This window comes from Montipora capricornis, chromosome 14 (assembly GCF_036669925.1).
Source record: "Montipora capricornis isolate CH-2021 chromosome 14, ASM3666992v2, whole genome shotgun sequence".
In the NCBI taxonomy this organism is placed as follows: Eukaryota; Metazoa; Cnidaria; class Anthozoa; order Scleractinia; family Acroporidae; genus Montipora; species Montipora capricornis.
The window spans coordinates 34765786-34768285 of record NC_090896.1 but is presented as its reverse complement, the minus strand read 5'-3'; the positions used below and the strand labels follow the sequence as shown (position 1 = coordinate 34768285).

At 39.7% G+C, this 2500-nt stretch overlaps 1 protein-coding gene across 3 annotated transcripts in view; it reads right to left on the bottom strand.

The window, feature by feature from the left end:
* LOC138033712 (WD repeat-containing and planar cell polarity effector protein fritz homolog) overlaps positions 1–2500 on the bottom strand; it is a 20294-nt gene that overhangs the window by 3138 nt on the left and 14656 nt on the right. For 2 of the 3 annotated variants that reach the window (XM_068881509.1, XM_068881511.1), the window contains one exon: positions 1448–1544. In XM_068881509.1, the coding sequence (XP_068737610.1) occupies positions 1448–1544 (97 nt within the window). Of the gene's footprint in view, positions 178–1447; positions 1545–2500 lie in introns of all 3 variants that reach the window. The other variant, XM_068881510.1, reaches the window with a different exon arrangement.

Genomic DNA, 2500 nt, shown 5'->3' with positions numbered 1-2500 from the left:
TCCACCAAAAATAAAGGAGTCAGATGTCTTCATTTGCTTCGAACTTATTAATCACACTATGGACAAGAAATTGAGAGACACCAAACAAGCAGGAAAACTGCAGATCTTTCTCATCTAGCCCACACTTATGTCTCTTCAAACCGTCCCACGATTGAAGACCTCAAAAAACTCAGGGTTCTTAAGGAAATAAGGAAGAACAAAAACATTGTCATTTTAAAACCGGAAAAAGGGAATGGTGTGGTTGTCTTGGACCGATCGGATTACGACCAAGGCATCCTTAAAATCATCAATGACCCCTCTAAATTCCGGCCTATCAAGGAAGATCCCACCTTACTCAGAGAAGGCAGACTGCAACGTCTGCTCCGAAAATTTAAGAAAGATGGCCATCTTGTTAACATTGTGTACGAGAACATCTATTTCAAAGGCTCTCAACCAGCAAGTAATTAAAATGCCTAAGCCCACTGGACATTAAAACAAAGAGACCTGAACCAGTCAAGCTTGACTTGCCTTTGTTTTAATGTCCCAGTGGGGGAATAATAATGAACTTGCCCTCCAGCATGGCGGATTTTGTACCATGTGATCGTTAGTTGCAAAAGGCCTATTGTGTCATAACATTGTCAAAGTAGCTGTGGATCCACGAGGCGATAGCCAAGTGGATCCGCAGGCTACTTTGACAATGTTATGATGAAATTCATGATCAATAACAGGACAGACGCATGAAAAACTGACATCAATTTGTTTTTTACAATGACAAAAAGGCAGAGGGGTCAAAATTAAGTCAAAACATGAGAGGAAAGCGAGACAAAAATGCGAGAAACTTCAATCTGATGCGACCAATATCGCATCATAATCGCATAAATTACAAATTTATGTGTCTTTCCGCTTATTGACAATAAAAATTAGCCAATGAGTGCAGAAGAATTTTTGCAGTCATTGTAAAAAATTCCTTGGAACAGGCATGAAAAACTCAAAATAGGCCACTTTCAAAAATACCATAATCCTCTTTGTTGCCATCCAAAAAAAACTTTGCATAAGCACCACTGTAAGTCTCAAGGGAAACTTGAAACAATGCTTATGCAAAATGTTGGAAGGCAAACAGAGAGTATTATGGCATTCTTGAAAGTGATCTATTGTTGATGATTTTCAGAATAATTACCGGTATTACCTTCAAAAGCAGTTCCATATTTGAAAACTTAATTGAGTGCAGCCTTTCCCCCTCCCCCACCCAATACAATGTAAAAGTCTGAGAAAACTACAGGATGGTGCAACATTGTTGGGGAGGGGCTAGGTACTTGTGGTTCGAAGTGACTGTGTGCTTGAAGTGTGTGAAAGGAGTTACAACTGCAAATATGCCCAAAGAATTTTGTCCATGATCGTAGTGGCGTGGAAAGATTCATGTACCTTTCTTGTTCATTCCACAGCTCAAAGCGTTATGCTTTTGACATACCTGAACTGAGGGGTTCATTATCAATTTGTATAGCTCTTTGCTTTGCTACTTCAGCCAGGGGGTAATTGCCACAGTCATTGGCCAGGTAGTGAATATCCTAATGAGAATTACAGTGCTTATTAATAAAACCCTATCATCACACATTGCATATCTTTCAGAAGCAGTCAAGTCTTGTGTTGTGATTGGCTACATTTTGTTAACCCAATCACTCCTAAAGCTGACCCCATTGACAAATATTATCATGAAACTGTTAGAATGCATAGCAGGAGGTTTGGTGTGTGTTTTGATACAGTGGCCATGAGAAAGTAGTTGAGTTCTGCTTATTATCACTGAGCTGTATGCTACTGTGAGTAATTTGCTCACTACGTTGCATATTATTTTGTCAACTCATTTTCTCTACATTTCTTTTTCTTCTTTATTTCTAACCTTCGCTGTTGTACTATCTAAGCACTCGTGTGCTGACCTCATTGCCAGATTAGCTTGCTACAGGCAATTACATTATTAAAAATATAAAGAGAAAAGGTGAAGGGTTCATAGCAGGCATTTTTTCTATCTCTCCCCTTATCTCTACCTCCCTTGCCTTCTCTCTTGACCTCTGTCCAGCTTTTGCACTGCCCCTTTAGTACAAAAAACTCACCAAACTGCCCCAGAATACAAAATCTACCATATTTCTTCACCTATAAGACTAGCGATTTTTTCAGTACTTGAGACAAAAATTGGTTGATTTTTTCACAAGAAACGGGGTTTGGCTTATAGCCGAGGGTTTGGGATTCAAAACAAATACAATTGCTGAATAACTTTGCCTTCCCGCTTGTGGACACGTTATCGATGATGCAGAAGTAATAAAACACAACAGTGATAATTGGTTATGCACTTTTATAAAATTGGTGGCTCCTAAAGGAGCCGTTTGATGTATATGTTCAAGGGCTTTCAACCTATGTTTACTCGCCATCCGTTTCGTGCTCACTAACGGTCTCGAACTCGTTTTCCCCTACATGTATGTCGTCGTCGTCGTCTATTTCTGAGCTCTCCTCGGTAAAGACCGCGTCATCC